Source organism: Capricornis sumatraensis, chromosome 15, assembly GCF_032405125.1.
Source record: "Capricornis sumatraensis isolate serow.1 chromosome 15, serow.2, whole genome shotgun sequence".
In the NCBI taxonomy this organism is placed as follows: domain Eukaryota; kingdom Metazoa; phylum Chordata; class Mammalia; order Artiodactyla; family Bovidae; genus Capricornis; species Capricornis sumatraensis.
In genome coordinates, this window is record NC_091083.1 from 23270690 (window position 1) to 23296248 (window position 25559).

The 25559-nt window shown below is 36.8% G+C and overlaps 1 protein-coding gene across 1 annotated transcript in view; it reads right to left on the reverse strand.

Moving 5' to 3' along the window:
* The window catches only part of CCDC7 (coiled-coil domain containing 7), a 101379-nt gene that overhangs the window by 60908 nt on the left and 14912 nt on the right, over positions 1-25559 (reverse strand). The window contains exons 8-13 of the mRNA XM_068987553.1: positions 23705-23761; positions 21312-21387; positions 15158-15188; positions 14636-14725; positions 10234-10319; positions 3519-3573 (exon numbers count right to left, since the gene is read on the reverse strand). Of these exons, the coding sequence (XP_068843654.1) occupies positions 3519-3573; positions 10234-10319; positions 14636-14725; positions 15158-15188; positions 21312-21387; positions 23705-23761 (395 nt within the window). The remainder of the gene's footprint in view (positions 1-3518; positions 3574-10233; positions 10320-14635; positions 14726-15157; positions 15189-21311; positions 21388-23704; positions 23762-25559) is intronic.

A 25559-nucleotide genomic window follows, 5' to 3' on the forward strand; every position in this document is an offset into this window, starting at 1 on the left:
TGGCCCTGGGATGGGAAGATCTCCTGGAGAAGGGAATGGATACACACTCCAGTGTTCTGGCCTGGAGAATTCCATAGACCGCTTAGTCTATGGGGTTGCACAGAGTTGGACAGCAACTTTCATTTACCCTTTCCTAAGAATATAGCAGAATCCAGAGCTTCAGCAACGTGACATTCCCAATGTCTGAGATACAGTTAAGAGTAATTCGAATTTGCAGAAACAGGAAAATGAGACTTACTCTTAAAAGAAAATCTACAGGGAAGGTGACTGAAGATGGGGCATAGCAAGAACCTTTTCCCATGGATCAACAAATATACACCTGCAAAGAGATCAACTCCCTGTGAAAAGAACCTTAGAACTAGTCAAACATGCTCCACAACAAAGAATAAAAAGGACTACATCAAGACAGGTAGTAGAGGAAAAGAAACACTCTCACTAATAACCATACCCCGAGCATGATGGCACACAACAGAGAGGGATCTCACCAGACAGGCACTTTTGCCAGGCGAGCAAAGGGTTGGTGCCCACGTCAGAAACCTTGGCTCCTGGATCTACACCAGGGAGAGGAACCCTTGAAATGCTTGGCTTTGAAAAGCAATAGGGCTGACATCCAGTGGTCCAAAGTGCTACAGAAAACTGAGACTCCCTCTTAAACAAAGGCTTGAAAGTGAAAGTGAAGCCGCTCAGTCGTGTCCGACTCTTTGCAACCCCGTGGACTGTAGCCCACCAGGCTCCTCTGTCCATGGGATCTCCAGGCAAGAATACTGGAGTGGGTTGCCATTTCCTTCTCCAGGAGATCTTCCTGACCCAGGGATTGAACCCAGGTCTCCCACATTGCAGGCAGATGCTTTAACCTCTGAGCCACCAGCTTACATGTGCTCAATTAAACTATGACAAAAGAAGCAAGAATATACAATAAGGAAAAAAGAGCCTCTTCAGTAATTGGTATTTGGAATAGAGTGGAACTGGATTACCTTTTACATCTTATACAAAAATAATCTCAAATGGATTAAAGGCTTAAATATAAGACCTGAAACCATAAAACATCTAGAAGAAAACACAGGCAGTTAGTTGTCTGAAATAGGTCTTAGCCACATTTTCTGTATATGTCTCAACAAAGGGAGACAAAAGTAAAAATAAATGGAACCCAAACTAAAAAGTTTTCATACAGTCAAAGTATCACCAAAACAATACAGTTACCTAGTAAATTAGAGACGATTATCTGCAAATGAGATATCCAATAAGGGATAAATGTCCAAAATATACAAAGAACTTGTACAAGTCAACATCAAAAGATCAAACCTAGAGGGGTGGGATTGGGAGGGAGATGGGAGGGAGGTTGAAAAGGGAGGTGACATATGCATGTCTATGGCTGATTCATGTTGAGGTTTGACAGAAAACAACAAAATTGTGTAAAGCAATTATCCTTCAGTCAAAAAAATAAGTGAATTAAAAAAAAAACCTGGGCAGAGTACCTAAACAGACATTCTTCCAAAGGAGACAGACAACCAATACATATAAAGATACTCAATATCACTAATAATCTGGGAAATACAAACCAAAACCACAGTGAGATACTCCCTTTTCCCAATCAAAATCATAAGTATCAAAAAGAAAAGAAATAACAAGGGGAAGGATATCAGGAAAAGGGACAATTGGTACAGCCATTGTGGAATAGAGATTCCTCAAAAAATTAAAAATAGAATGGCCATATGATCCAGTAACATCACTTCTAGGTACTTACCACCTCCCCCAAATTCAATGCTATATGTACCTCTACATTAACTGCAATCCCTGATATTTTGTTAAAGCAGTCTGAAGGGATTAAGACATGGCCCAAGTGAACTAAAACACTAAAGACTTAAAACATGATGGAATTATAATTTTTTAAATACACAAAATGCTGAAATATATAAAATCACGACAGATTTCTAAAATGGCCTCCAGGATCTCCATCCCTAAGGTTAAATGCAAGTCATAGGTGGTATCCACATTCAAAAGGAGTGGACTATACAGAGCATAACCTTAGGGATGGAGATCCTGGTTATTAGACTGCACTACATAGTTGACCTTTGAACAAGATGGGTTCAAATCACATGAGTCCACTTATACAGGATATTTTTCAATGAATATAGTATCCATATTTTCACTTTACAGATGTTTAACTAAATGTAGGGGAAGTTTATCTCTGGTTAGAGATCACAATTTGTGGAATCAAAGAACTAGGGTTTGAGTCCTGATTCTATCCAAGTCATTTTACCTTTGTGCCTTTTGGTGAGTCATTTATCAATTCTTTTGTTTTTGAGGCATAGATAGCAGTATGCAAATTTTCAGCTGTGAGGGAGTGGGTGGTATCCCTAAACCTCATGTTGTTCAAGGATCTATTATATAGCTACAGTGAAAAGGTATCATTCATGATCATGTTATTCATGTTATATTACATAAGACTGTCTTAGCAAAAAAGAAAAAAGAGAGAGAGACTCTTAGCTGGCCTTTAAGAAGATGTAAGATGCTATAAAGTAAACTGTTTGTGGAGAAGGCCACTGGCTAAGTCCCCCAGTCCAACAACTGCAAAGAACTTAAGTTTGCCATTTCCACTTGAGCTTGGAAGAGGACCCCCATGTGACCAAAAAAAAGAGCCTAGCCAACACCATGACTGCAGTTTGGTGAGTCCTTGAGCACAGGATACAGCTAAGCCATGCTCAGACTCCTAAGCCATTTAAACCATGAAAACAATTTAATTATTTTAAGCTGCAAAATGTGAGGTAGCTTGTTATATAGGAACAGAAAACTAATACCATAAAGTTTTTCCTTTTATATTCAGTATCTCAAGAAGTACTCTCATTTTCTTCCCAAATGTATGCTATTTGATTCTTGAAACATGCAAGTATATACTTGTGGGACAGTTAAGTCCAGTCACTCACTGGAAAAGAGTAACCAAATGGGTGACATGATGCTCTGATGGTTAAGAAGTTTTAACTTTCAGCAAAAGAAAGTTTATCAAATAGAAGATAAAATAAAGGGTTATTTGTATTCTTTTCAGAACACACATGGATCAAGAGTGAGCTACATTAACAATCTCTGAAATATTTTCCTATTTGCCGCTTGCATCTCACACCTTTCTGAGATAGATGGGACAGCTATTATTTTACCCATTTTAGATGAAACACAAAGTTTAAATAGGTTAAAGGGACTTGTCTAATGTCACTTAACTAGTAAGTCTGTTCTGACTCATAATATGGTGTTCTTTCCTCTATGACATTGCCTATAATTGAGTGAATAACAGTAATTTTCATAACCTTGACAGTAAACATACCTGAATTCACTATTTGATTTTCTAAAACTTGCTGAAAAAAGTCAACCAATAGTAAAGAAGCATTGTAAGAAGAAATTTAGTACATATGCACACACACAAACACACATACACCTGTATTCACATACATATGTTGTCTATATATATAAACAGTTATCAGAACATCATTAATCAAATTTAGATGCACAGGGAGAGATTCTGTTACCTGGACTTGAGGCATATTTTCTTTTACTTTAAGCTCTTTCCCTACAGACTTTTTCCTGAAAAAGAAATATTTTTAAATATATCAAGATGTTTTATGATATCTGATGACTATGCTTTCTTGGTGAGTACTTAAATCATTTTAAAGAAATGAAATTTTGAGAGGTGCACTCAAGACGATGGAGTAGGAACACCCTGAACCTAACCTCCTCCCAGAGGCACATTAATTAGAACTATTTACAGAGCAACTATTGATGAGAATGACATGAAGACCACCAGAGAAGATTTTCCACAAATAAAGATATAATCAAGTTAATTACTATGAGATGAATATGAAGGGCAAAGACTCAGTACAGTGAAGAAGCACACTCCTGAGTAAGCGAAAGTGAAAGTGAAGTCGCTCAGTCATGTCCGACTCTTTGCGACCAATGGACTGTAGCCTATCAGGCTCCTCCTTCCATGGGATTTTCCAGGCAAGAGTGCTGGAGTGGATTGCCATTTCCTTCTCCAGGGGATCTTCTCAACCCAGGAATAGAACCCAGGTCTCCCTCATTGCAGGCAGATGCTTTGCCATCTGAGCCACCAGGGAAGCCGTGAGTAGGTGACCCACAGATGGCAGCACAATCACAATTGCAGTGGTTCTCCCCCAAGGAATGAGGGGTCTGAGTTCCACATCAGGCTCCCTACCCCAGGGGTGCTATACTGAAAACACAAATCCCAAGAATATCTGGCTGTGAAGGACAATAGGGCTTGCATATTGGAGAGCAAGAGGGCTGAATCTATGTAGGAAATACAGAGCCTACTCTTACAAGGAGCATGCAAATCTCACATGCTCTTAGTCCCCCGGTACAGAGGCAGTAATTTAAAAGAAGCCATGGGGCTTCCTTGGTGGTCCAGTGGTTAAGAACCTGCTTTCCAATTCAGGGAACACAGGTTCAACCCCTGATCAGAGCACTAAGATCCCATACGCCATGGGGCAACTAAGCCTGCATGCCACAACTACAGAGCCCAAGCACTACAACAAAGATCCTGCAAGTTGCAACTAAGATCCAGTGCAGTCAAAAATTAAATAAACTGTTTATAATAGCCAGGACACGGAAGCAACCTAGATGTCCATCAGCAGATGAATGGATAAGAAAGCTGTGGTACATATACACAATGGACTATTACTCAGCCATTAAAAAGAATACATTTGAATCATTTCTAATAAGGTGGATGAAACTGGAGCTGATTATACAGAGTGAAGTAAGCCAGAAAGAAAAACACCAATACAGTATACTAACACATAAATATGGAATTTAGAAAGATGGTTAACGATAACCCTGTATGCGAGACAGCAAGAGACACAGATGTATAGAACAGTCTTTTGGACTCTGTGGGAGAGGGAGAGGGTAGGATGATTTGGGAGAATGGCATTGAAACATGTATAATATCATATAAGAAACAAATCACCAGTCTAGGTTCGATGCAGGATACAGGATGCTTGGGGCTGGTGCACTGGGATGACCCAGAGAGATGGTATGGGGAGGGAGGTGGGAGAGGTGGTTCAGGATTGGGAACATGTGTACACCCATGGTAGATTCATGTTGATGTATGGCAAAACCAATATAGTCTTGTAAAGTAAAATAAAGTAAAAAAAAAAAAAGTAAAAGAAGCCAGGGTTTGACCCAGTTTCTGATCTTGGAGAGCCTCCTAGAGAAGCAGGAGGCAGCTGAGACTCCCTCTGGGGACACAGAGGCTGGTGACAGCCATTTTTGCGAGCTCATTCTACCATGAGGACAAAGTGCTGGCAGAACCATTTTAGAGTCTTCCCTTTAGACTAGTAGTAGTTAGTCTAATAGTCTAATTGGCTTATCCACTCACCAGCCAACTGACACTAACCCAAGACATCCCTGAACCCCAGCCTGGGTACCCAGCCCTGTCCACCAGAAGGCCAGCAGCCACTACATGAGGCATGGTCTAGCACCCTACCTCAGGAAACAAAAAATCTCAAATAAACAATCTCACCTTACACCTAAAGGAATTAGAAAAAGAACAAAGTCCAAAAATTAGTAGAAGGAAAGAAAAAAGAGGTTGGAACAGAAATAAATGAAATAAAGATTAAAAAATTTTTTTGAAGATCTATAAAACTAACAGCTGGTTTTGAAAAGTTAAAAAAATTGATAAAACTTTATCCCAGCTAAAAGAAGAAAGAGGGGGCCCAAATAATAGAAAATGAAAGAGAAGTTATAAAAAAAATTAAAGAAGTTATAACACACACCACAGAAATACATGAGATTAGCACAATTATACACAATAAAAAGGACAACTTAGGAAAAAATGGACAAATTCCTAGAAACAGACAATTTCCCAAGACTGAATCAGGAAGAAATAGAAAATACGAATAGCACAATTACCAGAAATGAAATTGAATCAGTAATCAAAAAATTCCCAATGAAAGAAAATCTACAATCAGATAACTTCATAGGTTAGTTTTACCAAACATTTAAAAAATAATTAACACTTAGCCTTCCCAAACTATTCAAAAATTTAAAGAGAAAGGAACACTCTGAACTCATTCTATGAGGCCAGCAAAACCCTGATATTAAAACTAGACAAAGATACCACAAAAAGGAAAGTTACAGATCAACATCACTGATAAATATAGATATAAAAATCTTCAACAAAATACTAGCAAACCAAATTCAACAATATACTAAAAGAATTACAGGACTTCCCTGGTGGCCAGTAGTTGACAGTCTGCCTGCCAATGCAGGTGACATGGATCTGATCCCTACTCTGGGAAGATCCCATATGCTGTGCAGCTACTAATCCCATGCACCACAACTACTGAACCCATGCTTTAGAGTGTGTGTGCCACAAGAGAAGCCACTGCAATGAGAACCCTGTGCACCACAACCAGAGAGGAGACACTGCTCACTGCAACTAGAGAAAGCCTGCACGCAGAAATGAAGACCCAGTGCAGCCACAGATAATTTTTTTAAAGGATCATACACCATGATCAAGTGGAATTCTAACCATTGTGGCAAGGATAATCTGACATCCAGAAGTCAATCAACATGATAAAGTACATTAACAACAAACAATAAATATTATCTGATCATCTCAATAGATGAAGAAAAACTTTTGACTAAGTTCAAAATCCATTTACGTGAAAAACTCTAAACAAAGTAGGTACAGAGGGAATATACCTCAACATAATAAATGTCCTATATGACAAACCCGAAGCCAACAACATACTCTATGAGAAAAAACTGAAAACATTTTCTCTAACATCAAGCACAAGACAAGAATGCCCACCACTTTTATTCAGTATTTTCCAGCCACAGCAATCAGATAAGACAAAGCATAAAAGGAATCCAAATTGGAAAAGAAGAAATAAAACTGTCATTGTTTCCAAATGACATGATATTATACTTAGAAAATCCTAAATATGCTATCAAAAAAATTATTAGAAATAAGTGAACTCAGTAACGTTAAAGGATACAAAATAAATGTACAGAAATCTGATGTGTCTCATACAGTAACAACAGACTACTAGAGAAATTAAGGTGAGTCCCTTCACTGTTAATCTGAAACTACAACCACACTGTTGTTAATTATACCCCAATGCAAAATAAAAAGTTAAAAAAAGAGAAATTAAGAAAACAATCCCAGTCACAACTGCATCAAAAAAGAATAAAGTACTTAGGAATAAATCTCAAGGAGGTACAAGACCTGTACCCGGATGACCATAAGATGATAAAAGAATTAAAAATAACATAAGCAAATGGAAAAATAGTTCATGTTCATGAATCAGAAGAATTAACACTGTTAAAATGACCATACCATTATTCAGAGAAATCTATCTATATAAAAATACCAAAGGCATTTTTCACAGAACCAGAACAAATAATTCTAAAATTTCTATGGTAACTCAAAAGACCCCAAATAGCCAAAACAATCATGAGAAAGAAGAACAGAACTGGTGGTTATCATGTACCCAGATTTCAAGATTTGGTAATACAGTTTGAAATCAGAGCATAAAAACAGATACACAATTCGATGAAACAGAATAGAAATTCCAAAAATAAATCCATATGTATGTGGTCAATGAATCTAAGACATGAAGGCAAAAATGTACAATGGGAAAAAAAGCATCCTCTTCAATAAACAATGCTGGGAAAACTAAACAGTTACATGTAAAAGAATTATATTGGACTACATTCTCACATCTGATACAAAAATAAACTCAAAGGTTTAAATATAAGACCTGAAACCATAAAACTCCTAGAAGAAAACGTAAGTGGTACACTCTTTGACACTGATGTTAGCCATATTTTTGGCATATGTCTCCCCAGGCAAAAGAAACAAGAACAAGTAAACTAATGGAACTACATCAAATTAAAAGGCTTTGCACAACAAAGGAAACTATCAACAGAATGAAGTCAGGCTACTATATGGGAGAAGATATTTCCAAATAAGATATATCTGTTAAGGGTCAATATTCAAATACAAAAAACTCCCACAACTTAACATAAAAAAACTCCAAAACCTGATTTTAAAATGGCAGAGAATCTGAATAGATATTTTTCTAAACAAGGCATCTAGACAGCTGACAAGGTATATGAAAAGATGCTCAACAATACTAATCATCAGGGAAATGCAAATTAAAATCTCAATGATATATCCTTACACCTGTCAGAATAGCTATTACCAAAAAGACAACAAGTAAGTGTTGGCAAAAATGTAAAGAAAAGGGAACTCTTGGTGCTTTGATGTTGGAAAAGGAAATTGGTGAAGTCACTATGAAAACCGGTACAAGAGTTCTTCAAAAAACTAAAAATAATACTACCACATGATCCAGCAAATCTACTTCAAGTATATTTCCAAAGAAAACAAAAATACTCTCCCCAAAATGCCCCACGTTTATTGTAGCATTATTTACAATTGCCAAGTCATGAAAGCAAGTGCTTAAGTACCCATCAACAGATGAATGGATAAAGATGTGGTGTATGTATGTGTGACATATACATACAAACACACACACACGTATATGTGCTTAGTCGCTCAGTCGTGTCCAACTCTTTGCAACCCCATAGATTGTAGCTTGCCAGGCTCCTCTGTCAATGGGGATTCTCCAAGCAAGAATACTGCAGTGGGCTGTCCAGGGGATCTTCCCAACCCAGGGATTGAAGCCAGGTCTCCCGCACTGGAGGCAGATTCTTTACCATCTGAGCCAACAGGGAAGCATATATAAATGTGTGTGTATACAAACATACATACACACACCCATATATATATATATATATATACATATATATATATATGACAGAAAATAACTCAGCCATAAAAAAGAATGAAATCCTGCTATCTGTGACAAAATGGATGGACCTAGAGGGTATTATGCTAAATGAAATAAGTCAGGTAAAGAAAAATATTGTATGATTTCACTTATACATGGAATCTGAAAAACAAAAGAAATGAACAAACACAGCAAAACAAGCAAACTTATAGATACAGAGAACAAACTGGTCATTACCAGAAGGGAGGAGGACAGAGGGATAATTAAATACGTAAGGAACATTAAGAAGTACAAACTTCTAGTTATAAAATTAGTAAAAGTCATGGAGATATAATGTACAGAATACAGAATATAGTCATTAATATCATAATAACTGTCTGTGACAGGTATGATTATTTTGAAACACATTAAAATATCAAATTACTATGCTGTATGGTGGTGGTGGCAGTTTAGTCACTAAATCATGACAGACTCTTGCGATCCCATGGACTGAAGCCCGCCAGGCTCCTCTGTCCAAGGGATTCTCCAAGCAAGAATACTGGAGTGGGTTGCCATTTCCTTCTCCAACTATGCTGTATGCCTGTAACTAATATATTAATTATACTTCATAAAAAAGAAATCAAATTTCATAAAAAATGCATATTTTTATCAACTATACTTCAATTTAAGAAAAGAAATTCCTATTTTTAAAAGCCATAAAATTCATAAAGCTTAAATGATAAATAACTGAATAATATTCGTCAAACTAACATCTCATTGGTATGATTAAAATATGCTAAGCTGAGATGGGAAAAGGATTTTCAAAGTACACTGGTCATTTTTTCTTCTCTGATTTTCTTTCCCTCTCTTAAGAAAGGCCATTTGTCTGGTAAGTTTCTTTTTAGACTTTGTGGAACTGTACAAAGATTGAATTAATAGTTTCCTTTTTAAACTATATATTTATATTAGGGTTTGATCAAGAAATTTCCAATGGCATAAATTATTTTATATTAATAAGGAAAATATTCTCTTAATAAGGCCACTTTCAAATAACCTACATTAAAATCAGATACTTTTCTTCATAAAATAAGACAACTAAGAAGTGCAGTAAAAAGGAACAGCCCAGACTGGGGAGAGGGGTTAACATACAAATCACAAATCATGAGCTAACACATCAATGAAACATTGTAAATCCTTTCATCTCTAAAATTATTTGGGTTTAATTTTGTCTACCTATACCTGAATATCTTGTGATTCTCTCTAACCCATTTTTAGTTCTTTGTTCTTCCCTTCTCAGCTTTGTTCCACCCATATCCTGGTCTGCTTATAAAACTATACATTTGCTAACGTTGTGTTTTTATAAACCTGTTAATAAATTATGTTTATATGACTCTGTATAAAATGAAAATATAAATTTATAACTAAAAAAATATTAACAAGTATCTTTTTGTCTTACGCTTCTGAATCTTCAGACTTTCCTTTGTCCTTTTTCTTCTCTGTTTTCATAACTTTCTTTGTTCGCTCACTTGTAGCCTTTGTTTTCTGTGTAGTTTTATATATGCCAGAAATAGGAAGAAAATATATCATAAGTAAATACATGATAATATACATTACTTAGATTTCCATTTTACTCTGAGAATCACCACACTGTGTTTTAAGGGAAATTATTGAATAAAAGCAAAACAAAAATAAAGATATAGCCAGTGCTATATTGTTACAGTGCTATATAGAATATATATATATTGTTACAGTGCTATATAGAATGTAATTTGCCAAATAAGCTAATACATATGAAACAAACTCATCTGACAAATTACAGTCAGTTCTTCTATAACATTGTATATGCCATCTTGAAAATCACCTCCCTGTGAAAAATCATATGATAAAAACTGCAGGATACATGGGGGAAAAGAGTCTAGGTTATGCAAAAACACTGTTAATGATACAGTTAAAAAACTAAAACCAATTAGGAACATTAGTTCAGTTTTACATAGTTAAATGATTAAGAAATAAGATACTATGAGAAACATAGCTCTTTATCCTAGAAAAGAAATCAAGTTTCTTTGAGGAAATGAGCATCAAACAGATTTCAAGTTGAAAGCTATTAAGCAGTATTGGAAGGAGGGTTTCTGAAATTGGACAAAAATTTCTAACACCTGGATTGGTGTGGTACACTATATACCTGGTAAACTAAGGAAGCTTGCAGAAGCTATTTTCTACCTTCACCTAGTATTATTTCCAGATGAATTTGTGTGTAAACAATTGTAAAATTCACATTATGCTCAAACTGTTCAGTCACATTGGAAAAAGTTTGCATTTCAAAACAAATATTATAGCAGAACTGGGATGTTTTGAAATACTATGTAGTATCAGGTTATTTTATACAAGAAAGTATAAAAAATTGACAATTAGATTACTAAAAAATTTAGACAAGCTTAATAATAGAGACCTATTATGATACTGAGTGGTTATTTCCTACTTCAGACCACAACTTCCAACAGATACCAAATTCATCATAGCAAAGTTCTCACAAGTTAAACACCAAGTGTAATAATTTCCTAAAACACAAAGTTAGTATAATAATACATTTTTAACGAAAATTGTTAAGGTTGTGAATAGTTTTCCAGTTTAAATCTGAATTTTGGTATGTATTTCCTATTTAGAATAATCTAATATATGGGCAATCAAAACACACTAAAATAATGAAAGGGATAAAAGAATTAAAAAATAATGAACATATCATCAGTGAGCTACGGGATAAATTCAAATGGATTAATATGCTTACAACTGGAGTTCATGATGGAGAAAAGGGGTGGGAAAAGAATATTTGAAGAAATAATGGCCAATTTTTTTCAAATTTGATGAAAACTGCAAATCTACAACAGTATAAGGAAAACTAACCCCCAAGACACATAATTAAATTACTTTAAAGCAGTAATAAAAAGAAAATCTTAAGAGTGGACAGAGGAAAAAAAAAAAACACCAACAACAACAACAAAAAGAGTGGACAGAGGAGACACAATAAGGAGAACAGACACAATAAGGAGAACACAGACTTCTTGCAAGAAATACTGCAAGCCTGAAGAGAAAGGAACATCTTTAAAGCACTGGAAAGGGGGACAAAGGTAAACCAAGAATTCTTTATTCAGAAAAAATATCTTTCAAAACTGAAGGCAAAAAAATTTGTCCAGAAATCAAAAAGCAGCAACCCTGCACAACAAAATGACAAAGAATCCTTCAAAGAGAAGAAAAATGATACCAGATGGAAATAAGGAAATAAACAAATAAAGAATACAATAAATGATAATTATTTGGGTAAATATAAACACTATTTTCCTGTTAATTAAATTTCTTTAAAGGGCAATATTTTACAACAAAACTAATAACAATGTGTTATACAGTAGTAAAATGTTTAAAAACAATAGCACAAAGCTGGAAAGGGACAAATGAAAGTATGTTTTAAGGTTCTTATGCATAAAGTAATTCAATATCACTTGAACAGAGACTACAATAAGTTAAAAACAAGATTGTAAACTCTGAAAGCAGGGTGCTATTGCAACACAACTAAAACTGTGGAAGTGGCTTTGAAACAAGGCATTGGGCAGAGGATGGAGGAATTTTATGCAGTATTAAAAGAAATTCATGAAAAAATAATATGACAAAAGAAAAAAATCCTTTCATCTGATACATTGCTTTAAGAGACAGAGAAACAGAAAGGCAGGCTGCCTGATCACAAGAATAAAAAAAAATTTCCCTTGAAATCAGGAATAAAAAAGGCCTGCTTTCAACGTGTTTACTCAGTATTATTCTAGAGATCTTTTCCAGTATAAGAAAGAAAATTTGGGCTATCATTTACAGATATGTCGATTATGCAAATAGAAAAATAAAAATCTAACCATTATGATAGTGTGACGAGGTTTGTAGATGCAAATACACAAAAATTTGATACATTTCCCTAGCAATAGCATTAAAATATTTTAATATATCAACTTAGCATAGAAATAAAAGCTCCTAACATTAACATAACAAAGACAAATAAGACCTTTATGAAGAAAATCATAATATTCATTGTGTTATGAAACATTCCAAAATTGAGACATTTAGTATTTGTTAATGAAAAGATGTATATTGATAGCCTATACATCTCTCATGTGATGTATAACTTCACTGCAAGTGTAGAATTTGACAATTCTAAAATTTACAAGAAAGTGCAAAGGTCAAAAATAAATAAATTCTCATAAATAACAAGGTGGATTCACTTGCCCTTCAAAATATCAGGACTTTCTTTAAATATATAATCATTAAAGGTCTCAAGTATTGGTATAGGAATAGACAAGGCCAACAGAAAAGAATAGAAAGAGCAGAAACAGATCTTTTTATGCAGAGATATTCTCTAGCAACATCATACCAAAACATACATATCTAGGAGATCCTATTTAGGAAGCTACAACAGAAAGCCAGGTGATAGCAGGAAACGAATAAGGAGTCAGCAGACAGCTGTTGTTCAGTTGCTCAGTGGCGTCTGACTCTTTGCGACCCCAAGGACTGCAGCGTGCCAGGCTTCCCTGTACTTCGCCCTCTACCAGAGCTTGCTCAGACTCATGTCCAATGAGTTCATTATGCCAAACAACCATCTCGTCCTCTGTTAGGCTGTATATTGTCACCCTGCTTGTTTAACTTATATGCAGAGTACATCATGAGGAACACTGGGCTGGATGAAGCACAAACTGAAATCAAGATTGCCGGAAGAAATATCAATAACCTCAGATATGCAGATGACACCATCCTTATGGCAGAAAGCGAAGAAAAACTAAAGTCTCTTGATGAAAGTGAAAGAGGAGAGTGAAAAAGTTGGCTTAAAACTCAACGTTCAGAAAACTAAGATCATGGCATCTGGTCCCATCACTTCATGGCAAACAGATGGGGAAACAGTGGAAACAGTGAGAGACTTTATGTTCTGGGACTCCAAAATCACTGCAGATGGTGACTGCAGCCATGAAATTAAGATGCTTGCTTCCTGGAAGAAAAGCTATCACCAACCTAGACAGCATATTAAAAAGCAGAGACATTACTTTGCCAACAATGGTCCGTCTAGTCAAAGCTATAGTTTTTCCAGTGGTCATGTATGGATGTGAGAGTCGGACTATAAAGAAAGCTGAGCACCGAAAAATTGATGCTTTTGAACTGTGGTGTTGGAGAAGACTCTTGAGAGTCCCTTGGACTGCAAGGAGATCCAACCAGTCCATCCTAAAGGAGATCAGTCCTGACTTCATTGGAAGGACTGATGCTGAAGCTGAAACTCCAATACCTTGTCCACCTGATGTGAAGAACCAACTCACTGGAAAAAAATCCTGACGCTGGGAAAGATTGAAGGCTGGAGGAGAAGATGACAGAGGATGAGATGGTTGGATGGCGTCACTGATGCAATGGACACAAGTTTGAGTAGGCTCTGAGAGTTGATGATGGACAGAGAGGCCTGGCGGGCTGCAGTCCATTGGGTCACAGAGTCAGACACGACTGAGCAACTGAACTGACTGGTGGTAATTTAGAACACAGCATTCTTTTTTTTCCAAAGCACACTGCTGCCAATTAATACGGCTTCTCAATTGGCACTAGTAAGAAAGAATCCGACTGCCAATGCAGAAGACATAAGAGACCCAGGTTGAATCCCTGGGTCAAGAAGAGCCCCTCGTGTAGGCAATGGCAACTGGATCCAGTATTTTTGCTAGGAAAATTTCAGACGGAGAAGCCTATAAGGCTACAGTTCATGGGGCTGCAGAGTTGGACATTACTGAGCACAGGCTACCAATTATTAGTACTGGTATGTATGCCATTTTCAGACACTAAACTTAACTAACCTCTGTACTTTTCAACTTTTGCAGTTCATTTTCCAGCATTAATTTCTCCTCTGATAATACTTGGAGATCACTTTGAATCTGTGTGCATTTCTAAAAACAAATATTATAACTTCATTAATAATGAAAAGCAAACATATCAATATGGAGAGGTTATTCGGGTACTTAATTATTACAGTAAAAAAGTCTTTATTAACTCAGAAATCATGAACCACTGGTATTAATCTGCATAGTGAAGTTGCAACAGGTGCTGAAAGAGGCAAAGGTACTATGATTGACAATGGAAGTTCAGAGACTGGGGGATATTATAGTTCAGTATTTCAAAAGTCGAGTGTTCCTGAATGATAATAAAGTCTACTAAAATCAAAGAATAGACAAAAATTTCTAGCTCTCATATGCATAAAACTCTCTTGAATAAACTAAGTATTAGATCTTTATTTAAGATTACATATCCTGACAATTTCTAGAATCTATCAGCAACATCAAGGACAAAGTGCAAATTCAAATTGAGAGGACTATACTTACAGCCTCTAACATCAGCTGCTCATTCATAGCTCTGAAAAACAAACCAAAAATACCTAAAATGTATTATAACTTAAAATTTTTATTTATGTAGTATCATGTATTTTCTAAGTAAAAAAAATTAATATAAATAAGGTTCAGTTCAGATCAGTCGCTCAGTCGTGTCCGACTCTTTGTGACCCCATGAATCGCAGCACATCAGGCCTCCCTGTCCATCACCAGCTTCTGGAGTTCACTCAGACTCGTGTCCATTGAGTCAGTGATGCCCAGCCATCTCATCCTCGGTCATCCCCTTCTCCTCCTGCCCCCAATCCCTCCCAGCATCAGAGTCTTTTCCAATGAGTCAACTCTTCGCATGAGGTGGCCAAAGTACTGGATTTTCAGCTTTAGCATCATTCCTTCCAAAGAAATCCCAGGGCTGATCTCCTTCAGAATGGACTGGTTGGATCTCTTTGCAGTCAAAGGGACTCTCAAGAATCTTCTCCAACACCACAGTTCAAAAGCATCAATTCTTCAGCACTCAGCTTTCTTCACAGTCCAACTCTCACATCCATACATGACAACTGGAAAAACCATAGTCTTGACTAGATGGACCTTTGTTGGCAAACTAATGTCTCTGCTTTTCAACATGCTATCTATGTTGATCATAACTTTTCTTCCAAGGAGTGAGCATCTTTTAATTTCATGGCTGCAGTCACTATCTGCAGTGATTTTGGAGGCCCCCAAAATAAAGTCTGACATTGTTTCCACTGTTTCTCCATCTATTTCCCATGAAGTGGTGGGAACAGATGCCATGATCTTCATTTTCTGAATGTTGAGCTTTAAGCCAACTTTTTCACTTTCCTCTTTCACTTTCATTAAGAGGCTTTTTAACTCCTCTTCACTTTCTGCCATAAGGGAGGTGTCATCTGCATATCTGAGGTTATTGATATTTTTCCTGGCACTCTTGATTCCAGCTTGTGCTTCCTCCAGCCCAGCGTTTCTCATGATGTACTCTGCATAGAAGTTAAATAAGCAGGGCGACAATATACAGCCTTGACATACTCCTTTTCCTATGTGGAACCACTCTGTTGTTCCATGTCCAGTTCTAACTGTTGCTTCCTGATCTGCATATAGGTTTCTCAAGAGGCAGGTCTGCTGGTCTGGGATTCCCATCTCTTGAAGAATTTTCCACAGTTTATTGTGATCCACACAGTCAAAGGCTTTGGCATTGTCAATAAAGCAGAAATAGATGCTTTCCTGGAACTCTCTTACTTTTTCAAAGATCCAGCGGATGTTGGCAATTTGATCTCTGGTTCCTCTGCCTTTTCTAAAACCAGCTTCAACATCTGGAAGTTCACAGTTCACGTATTGCTGAAGCCTGGCTTGGAGGATTTTGAGCATTACTTTACTAGCATGTGAGATTTGTGCAGTAGTTTGAGCATTCTTTGGCATTGCCTTTCTTTGGGATTGGAATGAAAACTGACCTTTTCCAGTCCTGTGGCCACTGCTGAGTTTTCCAAACTTGCTGGCATATTGAGTGCAGCACTTTCACAGCATCATCTTTCAGGATTTGAAACAGCTCAACTGGAATTCCATCACCTCCACTAGCTTTGTTCGTAGTGATGCTTTCTAAGGCCCACTTGACTTCACATTCCAGGATGTCTGGCTCTAGGTGAGTGATCACACCATCGTGATTATCTGGGTCGTGAAGATCTTTTTTGTACAGTTCTGTGTATTATTGCCACCTCTTCTTAATATCTTCTGCTTCTGTTAGGTCCAGACCATTTCTGTCCTTTATCGAGCCCATCTTTGCATGAAATGTTCCCTGGGTATCTCTAATTTTCTTGAAGAGATCTCTAGTCTTTCCCATTCTGTTGTTTGCCTCTATTTCTTTGCATTGATCACTGAAGAAGGCTTTCTTATCTCTTCTTGCTATTCTTTGGAACTCTGCATTCAGATGTTTATATCTTTCCTTTTCTCCTTTGCTTTTTGCTTCTCTTCTTTTCACAGCTATTTGTAAGACCTCCTCAGACAGCCATTTTGCTTTTCTGCATTTCTTTTCCATGGGGATGATCTTGATCCCTGTCTCCTGCACAATGTCACGAACCTCTGTCCATAGTTCATCAGGCACTCTGTCTATCAGATCTAGTCCCTTAAATCTATTTCTCACTTCCACTGCATAATCATAAGGGGTTTGATTTAGGTCATATCTGAATGGTCTAGTGGTTTTCCCTACTTTCTTCAATTTCAGTCTGAATTTGGCAATAAGGAGTTCATGATCTGAGCCACAGTCAGCTCCTGGTCTTGTTTGTGTTGACTGTATAGAGCTTCTCCATCTTTGGCTGCAAAGAATATAATCAATCTGATTTCGGTGTTGACCATCTGGTGATGTCCATGTGTAGAGTCTTCTCTTGTGTTGTTGGAAGAGGGTGTTTGCTATGACCAGTGCATTCTTTTGGCAAAACTCTATTAGTCTTTGCCTTGCTTCATTCCGTATTCCAAGGCCAAATTTGCCTGTTACTCCAGGTGTTTCTTGACTTCCTACTTTTGCATTCCAATCCCCTATAATGAAAAGGACATCTTTTTTGGGTGTGAGTTCTAAAAGGACTTGTAGTTCTTCATAGAACCATTCAACTTCAGCTTCTTCAGCGTTACTGGTTGGGCCATAGACTTGGATTACTGTGATATTGAATGGTTTGCCTTGGAAACGAAGAGAGATCATTCTGTTGTTTTTGAGATTGTATCCAAGTACTGCATTTTGGACTCTTTTGTTAACCATGATGGCTACTCCATCACTTCTGAGGGATTCCTGCCCACAGTAGTAGATATAATGGTCATCTGAGTTAAATTCACCCATTCCAGTCCATTTTAGTTCGCTGATTCCTAGAATGTCTACGTTCACTCTTGCCATCTCCTGTTTGACCACTTCCAATTTGCCTTGATTCACGGACCTGACATTCCAGGTTCTTATGCAATATTGCTCTTTACAGCATCGGACCTTGTTTCTATCACCTGTCACATCCACAACTGGGTATTGTTTTTGCTTTGGCTCCATCCCTTCATTCTTTCTGGAGTTATTTCTCCACTGATCTCCAGTAGCATATTGGGCACCAATCAACCTGGGGAGTTCCTCTTTCAGTATCCTATCATTTTGCCTTTTCAACTTATAAATAAGGTTTGAGTATACTTTGACTAGCATTCCAAAATTTCAATGTTCTTCCTAGAGATACTGTTCGATTGCTATGTATCTTTCCAGAACTTGTTCCATGGATTTATATGACACTTTACGTACCTATTCTACACTTTTTCTTAATGAGCTGGACGTTTGTTTTGTTTCCTTTTTCACATAAACGACATCACTGGATATGTTGTTTTCAACATTTTTTTCACTTCACACCACTTCTGAGATCTATTTATATAGGTAAACACAGATTCCTCTCACTCCCTTTAAATACAACTTCTTATTCCATATCAAGATTTGGCAAACTTTTCCAGTAAAGAGCCAGATCATGAGTCTTTTACACTTACAAACCAGATGGTCTTGTCACTACCAGCCAGCTCTGCAGTGGATATGGCTGTGTTCTAACAAAACTTTACAAATAAAAACAAGCTTCAGGCTAGATTTGACTCATGGACTGCAGCTTGCTGACAACTGTTCCATAGTACAGATAAACTATTTTTTGGACTAATGAGCTTTTTATTAATTATAATCAGAATTTTTAAAAAGTATTAAGATTAACATATGATAAAATTAACTCACTTAAAAGTATACAATACATTTTAATATATTCACTGAGTAATAATTGTTGTTGTTTAGTTACTAAGTTGTATCCAACTCTTTTCTGACCCCATGGACTGTAGCCAACCAGGCTCCTCTGTCCATTGGATTCTTCAGGCAAGAATACTGGAGTAGGTTGCCATTTCCTTCTCCAGGAGATCTTCCTGACCCAGGGATTGAACCTGTGTCTCCTGCATTGCAGGTGGATTCTTTACTGCTGAGCCACCAGGAAAGCCCAACAGTAACTATTACCACTATCTAATTTTAGCACATTTTAATCACCTCAGAAATAAATGTGGTAGCCATTAGCACTCACTTGCCATTTCTCCCAGCACTACCTCAGTCCTGGCAGTCCGAAGTCTATTGTCTGTCACTATATATTTCATATAAAAAGAATTACAAAATATGTGGCCTTTTGAGACCATTTTCTTATACCTAGCATAATGTTTGTAACATGTATTAGTACTGTGTTCCTTTTATAGCCAAATAACATTCCATTTTATGGATATAATCACTTTATTAATTCATTTATCAGTTTATGGGCATTTGGGTTGTTTCCACTTTTTGGCCACTATGAATAAACATACTTGTCCAAGTTTTTGTGTGGACAAATATTTTCATTTCTATTAGGTATAAACATAGAAACAGAATTTAATCATATGTCAACTGTATATTTAACATTTTGAGCAACTAGCAAACTATTCCATAGCAGATGTACCATTTAAATTCCCACCAGCAATGTATGTGGGTTCCAATTTCTCTACATCCTTGCCAATACTGGTTACTGTCCATTGTTTTCATTGATATTATAGCCATCACTGTGCTAGTGGATATGAAGGGGTATATGACTATAGTTTTGATTCCCTAGTAACTAATGATGTTCAGTATCTTTTCCTGGGCTTATTGATCCTTTCTGTATATTGTGTGGCAAAATACTTATTTGGATTATTTGCCCATTGTCAAATATGATTATTTATCTTTTTTATGATTGAGCTTAAGAGTTCTTGTGTGTATTCTGGATGTAAGTTCCATGTCAGATACATGATTTATGAACAGTTTTCACATTCTATAAATTGTCTTCTCCTGTTCTTAATGGTATTATTTGCAGCACAAGTTTTTAATTTTTAAGTTAATTTTTCTTTAGTTGGTTGTTCTTTTGATATCTTTAGAAACCATTGGCTAACTCTAAGTAAAAATACTTACTCCTATATTTAAAAAGTTTAATTTTAGCTATGAAATTTACATCTGGTAATTTTGAATTAATTTCTGTGCATGGCACAAAGAAAAGGATCCAACTTCATTCTTTTGCATATGGATATTCAGTTCTCTAAGCACAGTTATTTAAAAAAGTATTCTTTCCTTTCTGAATGGTCTTGACCTCCAGGTTGATAATCAGTTAACCATAAATGTAATGATTTATTTCTGGACATTATTTCCATTCATTCTAGTCCACTGATCTATACAGGTTTATCCTTACACCAATATTACATTGTCTTGAATACTATAGGTGTATACAGAGCTAAAACTACTGAAGTATGAGACTTCTAACTTTGTTCTTCTTAAGATTTCTTTGACTGTTCTGAGTTCTCAGAGCTCTTTTCATCTTGCAAAACTGAAACTCTATACCCACTAAAAAACAACTTCCCATTCCTCATCCCTCCTGGCAATCACCATTCTATTTTCTCTCTGGGTGAATTTGACTACTTAAAATGCCTCATAAGTATCACACAAAATCACACAATTTTGTCTTTTATGACTGGCTTATAATTACTCAGCATTAAGGTCCTCAAGACTCACTCCAGTGCTCTTATCTGGAGAATCCCAGGGATGGGGGAGCCTGGTGGGCTGCCATCTATGGGATCACACAGAGTCGGACACGACTGAAGCGACTTAGCAGCAGCAGCAGCAAGGTCCTCAAGATTCATCTGTGTTGTACCGTATGTTCGAATTTCTTTCCTTTTTAAGACTGAATAATATTCCATTGTATGTATAAGACACATTTTCTTTATCTATTTATCCATCACTGGATACTTGGGTTGCTTCCACTTCTTTGCTATTCTGAATGATGCTACACTGAACATGCTGTACAAGTATATCAAGACTGTAAATTCAATTTGGGGGGGTTACATTCCCAGAAATGAAATTGTTGTATCTCTACCTCATGATCCAAACAAATGAATCATATTTTTTGAGGAACTGACATACTATTTTCCATTGTGGTCATACAGCTTCACATTCTGTATGATTGTAATTTTAAGCTTCAAAATTAAACATATCATAAAAATTAACAAAATTAAAATTTTTAACAGTAATTTTATTTTCTATGTTTCCAATTTATCTGCAATAAATATGCACTTATATTTATAATGAGGAAAAGGAGTTACTTTAGAAGCTTACCTTTCTAATTTATTTGCCTGATTTTCAAATATTTTCAACATGGTATTCAATTGATTAGTTACAGGAGAAGTTTCTACTGTTAAAAAAAAGGAAAACATTTAAAGGAATTACAAATGGCAGCGGCTATATGTATATGCTGACAAAACTCACTGCTATATGTGAGAACCAAACAACGAGGAAACAGCAGAAATGTGCAACATATAACAAGGGGACCAAATAAATCAAGTATATCAAGAATCTAAGTAAACCAGAGACCTTGCTTTGGGAGGGTCAGTACTCCCTGAATATTCAAGGAGTATATTGGGAGAAGTCAGCTTTAGAAGAATAAAGTTCAGAATTTCTTATAGGTAAGAAAGTATTTAATAATGCTTGTATAGAAAGTAATATGGTATAACAAACAATATTTTAAAATTAATCCAATAAAAGCATAGCACATAATTTTAAATTATGTCCTGTATGCAGTAAAAGTTTACAAAGAAATAAACTATTATTTATGTCACAATCTGAAAAACAGTTCTCAAGAGGGAGAAAGGACCCTGCTATGGACTGATTATTTGTGTTCACCCAAATTCATGTTAAAATCCTAATCTCCAATACAATAATAATTAGAGATGGGGTCTTTGAGAGAAAATTAAATCATGAGAATGGAGCCATGTGAGACACAAGAGAGCTTGCTTGCTCTCTCTTAGTGGTCTCTCCATTATTTAAGGACACAGCAAGATGTCCATCTGTAATACAGGAAGAAAGAACCTGACCAGGATGGAACTCTGATTTGAACTTCTCAGCCTCCAGAACCATGAGAAATACATTTCTATTGCTTAATCCACTCAGTCTATGGCGATTTGTTATGGCAGCCCCCCTAAAATGGGCCCATATCTATAATTTTACTAGTTCAGGAATTTCAACTCAGTAGCATAGAATGTGTAGATGAGAATATTACATATCCATTGCCAAATGGAACAGCTTAGGAAATCATCCAAGTGCTCTTCCTCAAGACCTCATTATGAATGACCTTAAAACAGAAGAAAAAAGATCAGAGAATCCAAGTCTCATTGAACTGTTCTATTATAGTTAAGACCCTTTTCTGAGCAGAGTGTCTCTGGTTAACAAAGTGGTTTAAAAGTTACTTTAAAGTAGCCCAAATTTTTTTCCTTAAAAATTATGAGTAAAATTTCTACTTGTATATTTTACTATTTTAGAACGGTTTTATGATTAGATGTGTTCCATTGGTCTATAAGTGGGCATAGAGACCTCTGTTTTTGTCCATGATGGTGCAACAGGGACCAGAGTTACACTTTCACTTTAAACCTATTAAAAACAAGACAAATATATGATATAGTATTCAGACACCAGAAAACAGAAGGGACAAGGCAGTAATCTCTCACAGAAGGAAAACAAAGAATTGCTCAATGACGACCCTACCTTACTGCCTGAAGTTCCAGACCACAGGCATAAGGAAGGGAAACCCAGATAAAGTTACTGGTCTCCTTGAGTTCAGAGACAAGGTTTAGAGACTGGAGAGGCCAAGCAACTAGAATTCACAGGGCACAGTAGTAGACAGAAGACAGCTGCATAGATTGAGGAAGAGCGAGCTCCACAGACATGCAAATGGTTCCCCCTAAAGCAGAGAAAGACTTTTACTGTCTGCTCCAAAGCTCTAGATATCTTTCTATCCAATCTGGTCAGTCAGGGCTGCCTCAGATCAGAAGTCTCTATAGATCTTGGGAGTACTGTAGAATGTAGAGAAGGCCTTCATTTAAACATGACACTGTTAGAGTTTATAGCTGAAGCTGAAAGAACAGGATTACCATCAACTTTTCCAACCAAGTCTTATTTTCCACTTCCAAAACAGTATTCCACAGCACACATGATTGTTTAAAAATTCTCCCCAGTATTAAGACATAAAAAAGGCAGTTTCTCCTTTCTGTTGATAAGTAGTCAGAAGTTTGAAGTCTAGCAGCTCTTTATATTCATGAATTGATAGGTACTCAGCTACAGTCAATGTATAAGTGTACACGGGATGATGTGTAATTCACAGTAACAGAGTCTACAAATGACCTCTTAAATTTATCCCTGTTCCTTCCTCAAAGGTCTACCACCTCTGCAACATTTTTGTAGCATATTCTAATCATAATTAAAAATCCTCCACTCCAAGTAATAACATAGAACTCCTTAAAAATGAGTCTATTAAAAAAAAACAAACAATATTTTTGGTAGGCAGTAGCTAACTACGAATTTTAATATTTACTTGATAGCCAGCTCAACTGTATGGCTCCAAACTCCAGGGAATTTATGCTTTAACTTAACAAGTATTATTTTAAATTATAGAAAATTATAGAAATATACATAACAGAGGTTATTAATACGATGATGTTTAATGAGTAGAAACTTACATGGCTCAGTCACAGAAACATCTGTAATTTCTTCAGTTGAGTGTGTTTTTATGAATTCTGAAATAATTAATAGTTATAAGTTTCAATATCAATCATATATATCAATTGAATTTAAATTTCATAGTTTTTTTAATAACTCATTCAAGAGAAAATTCTTGGGCTTCCCTGGTGGCTCACTGGTAAAGAAGCCACCTGTCAGTGCAGGAGACACAGGTTCAATCGCTGGTTGGGGAAGATGCTGCATGGGGCAGAACAACTGAGCCTGCACCACAACTATAGAGTCTGAACTCAGGAGCCTGTAAGTCACAACTGCTGAGTCCCAAGCATGCTCTGCAACAAAGAGAAGCCTGTGCACTGCACCTAGAGAGTAGCCCCAGCCTCTCTCCAACTAGAGAAAATCCTGCACAGCAACGAAGACCCAGCACAACCAAATGGAAGTAAAGATTTTTTTAAGAAGAGAACACAAAAAGTCTAAGAAAAGCAACAAAGCTGCCAATATTGTAGATCCTCTAAATCAGGCAACAAATTGGAACATCTAAAAAAAATGTGCGTTAACAACTGAGTGATGTGAACTCACCATTTTCTCATCAAAACTTGTTTTTCCTCTTATATTCTCCCATCTAATCTCCCTTCCTTTCATATCCAAATCTGCCCCCTTTCCTCTTTTATTTGTACTCTAATACAGGCACTTATTACACATTTAAGATACAACAGTTAACTTCCCTTTCTTACTCCCAACCCCCAAATCTACCTTCTCTATGTGGTCAGAATAATCTAAATTTCAACATGCCACTTCCCTATAAAAAAAGTCTTCAGTGATTCCCTAATTAAATATATTGGCGGGGAGGAGAAAGTGTTCCTTAGCACAGAATCTAATCCCTTGGCATAGGCTTTCTCCTATCTTATCCCTTCCTATTACTCTATACTTGAATACCATACCAGTAGTAAGGTGGCGCTAGTCGGACACGACTGAGCGACTTCACTTTCACCTTTCACTTTCATGCACTGGAGAAGGAAAATGGCAACCCACTCCAGTGTTCTTGCCTGGAGAATCCCAGGGATGGGGGAGCCGGGTGGGCTGCCATCTACGGGGTCGCACAGAGTCGGACACGACTGAAGTGACTTAGCAGCAGCAGTGATAAAGAACCCAGCTGCCAATGGAGGAGACAGAGGAGATGCAGGTTTGATCCTTGGGTTAGGAAGATCCTCTGGGGGAGCGCATGGCAACCCACTCCAGGATTCTTGCCTGGAGAATCCCATGGACAGAGGAGCCTTGGGGGCTATGGTCCATGGGGTCGCAGAGTTGGACAGGACTGAAGCAACTGAGCGCACACACGCATAATTCCCTATTCATGCTGTTTCTCGTGCTGTACCTTCTTCTTAAAATACCAAATATCTCCCTTCTCCACTTGACAAAATCTTACTGATCCACTATTGTTGTTGTTTAGTCACAACGTTGTGTTTGACTCTGCAACCCCATGGATTGTAGCCCTCCAGACTCCTTTGCCATGGGAGTTCCCAGGCAAGAAAACTGGAATGGGTTGCCATTTCCTTCTCCAAGGGATGCTGCAGACCCAGGGATGAAATCCACATCTCCTGCACTTGCAGGCAGATTCTACACCACTGAGGCCACCAGGGAAGCCCTTTAAGGTTGCATAAAACCTTAAGTCTCTCAGGCTGAACAAGCTGGCTCCTTTCTGTGGAATCACTGCAAATAACACGTATCTTTTTCATGCATTACAGTATATTAAGATAATACATAATGTGCTTGTATCCATATCATGTTGTGGATTTTGAGGGTAAAAACCAAGTTTTATTAATTTTGTATACTCCCAGAATTTGAAACATAAGAACT